Source organism: Propithecus coquereli, unplaced genomic scaffold (assembly GCF_000956105.1).
Source record: "Propithecus coquereli isolate 6110/MARCELLA unplaced genomic scaffold, Pcoq_1.0 Scaffold42, whole genome shotgun sequence".
NCBI lineage: Eukaryota > Metazoa > Chordata > Mammalia > Primates > Indriidae > Propithecus > Propithecus coquereli.
This window is the reverse complement of record NW_012149952.1, coordinates 2,074,100-2,076,145: the sequence shown is the minus strand read 5'-3', so window position 1 is coordinate 2,076,145 and position 2,046 is coordinate 2,074,100. Positions and strand designations below refer to the sequence as shown.

At 55.0% G+C, this 2,046-nt stretch overlaps 1 protein-coding gene across 1 annotated transcript in view; it reads right to left on the bottom strand.

Annotated features, from left to right (window-relative positions):
* The window catches only part of CLPTM1 (cleft lip and palate associated transmembrane protein 1), a 48,279-nt gene that overhangs the window by 40,721 nt on the left and 5,512 nt on the right, over nucleotides 1-2,046 (bottom strand). Inside the window, exon 2 of the mRNA XM_012653407.1 lies at nucleotides 402-514. Coding sequence (XP_012508861.1) covers nucleotides 402-514 — 113 coding nt within the window. The remainder of the gene's footprint in view (nucleotides 1-401; nucleotides 515-2,046) is intronic.

The window sequence follows — 2,046 nt, the reverse complement described above, 5'->3', positions numbered from 1 at the left end:
TCAGGACACAGACACACAGAGAGCAGGGACCACATGAAGACAGAGGGAGAAGACGGCTCTCTGCAAGCCAAGGAGAGAGGACTCAGAAGAAACCAACCCTGCCTACACCTTGATCTTGGACTTCTAGTCTCCAGAGTTACAAGAAAATAAATTTCTTTATTTCTATTATTTAAGCCATTCAGTCTTATTACTTCTTACGGAGGCCTTAGCAAACTACTTCAGTATATTTTCCCACAGTAAAAAAAAAAAAAAAAAGTTAAAAAAAAATTCTAGCATACGAAAAGGAGAATCTCCACCAGTACAGTAAGGTTCATCAACCTCAGGTGCGTTTTCCTCTCTTCCCTATGCCTGCCTTTCTTACTTGAATGTTTTGGTGAACAAACCAAAGCCCCACTGCTCACCTGAACAGCACGCCTTTGATGACCTGCCAGGCATTGGGTGCCGGCTGTGGTGGTGGATTCTGGGGCTGGGTCTCAGCCGGCGGGTCCCTCCCGATGCTGCCATTGCTGGTCACCTGTGGGGGACAGAGGCCAGGGTGAGGAGGAAGAACAGGACCTGAGACACAGGAGCTGCCTTAGGCACCACCAAGCACCAAGGCTAAACACAGGCCGGGCACAGAGGGCCTGCTTGAGCAGTGACTGCAGAATGAATAAATAAAAGGCACCTAGGAAGGGTGGTGGCTCTTCTTCTATTAGGAGGAAAACAATCCCTGAGTGCCTCGTCTGTGCTGGGGACACAGTGGTGACCCAGACAATCCTGTGCTGTCTTCCTGGGGTCAACAGTCCGGCGGGGAAGACAGACACACGTCTAGACGGTGATGATCCAGAGTGAGCAGGACCAGGAGCAGGAGCCCAACAGGGGTGCCTGGTCCAGCCTAGGGGTCGAGGGCAGGTTCCTGGAGGAGAGGGTGACGGAGCTGGGACCTAAAATACAGCAAGCCGGCGGCGCAAAGGAGGAAGTGAGGAAACCAGCAGGGGCAGAAACAGAAGACAAGACGAGAGACACAGTCAGTCTCATTCTGATGACTGTCCATTGTTCCCTGGGGCTGGAGCAGGATGCAAGGAGGTGGCTACTGGGGACAACAACAGAAGGGGTCTCATGGCAGGAGCCAGATTCTTCAAGGCTGGGGTTTATCTGAAAAGTCCTTCCCTAGGCAAATGGTTGCTGAGGCGTCCTCTGTGCCCAGCCCTGTCCTCCAGGGCCTCCCAAGGCCAGCAGGTGAGGCAGACACAGAAGAACACGAGCAGAGTGTCAGCCATGCGGCCATGAGCCACAGCGGATACTTATGTGGCAGAACACGGCACAGTAACCCCGTGAGGCCAGAACTACGGACAGCTCCATTCAGCAGCTGAGCAAACGGAGGCTCAGAGAGGTTAAGCCACTTGTCTGGGTCACAGGAGGAATGCCCAGTGACAGGATAACAGAGGGGAAGTGGGGGGATGCTAGGAGGTCAGGTAGGGCTTCCCAGAGGAGGAATCTTCACTCAGAAACAGACGCTCGGAACCAGAGAGTGTCTGATGTCAGGTTTAGAAGGGCCCAAGACAGGGAAATTCTGCCCGCCCTTCTGCTTGCACCCTGCGGCTTCCCAGTCGTGTCCTCGGGGGCATCGCAGGGACAGAGCAGGGTGTGATACGCACCTGTGGAGTCAACAAACACATGGAGACTCACTGCTCCCCGCAAGGCTTGCCCTGGACGCCCAGAACACCCAAACCCACTCCCCTCTGAGACTCCACTGCCCAGCCCTCCCCAGACACGAGCCCACTTCTCTGCAATACCCACCAGACAGCACACACCCCAGGAACAGGGATGGAGGCCCCTGCTGCCAGACGGAGCTGGGGCTAGCGCTCATTAAACATGTCACTTGTCACCTCCTGTCCCCTTCACCAGCAAGAGTTCTCTTCTGTCCTCTCCCAAAGCACAGAACAGCACCGTGGTAAAAGGTAGGGACTCCAGGGTCAGATGGACCCCCAGCCGGAGTCCTGGTCCCACAGTTCTCAGCTGTGACAACCTGGGCATGTCGCTGCACCTCTCTGACCCAAGGGCCAA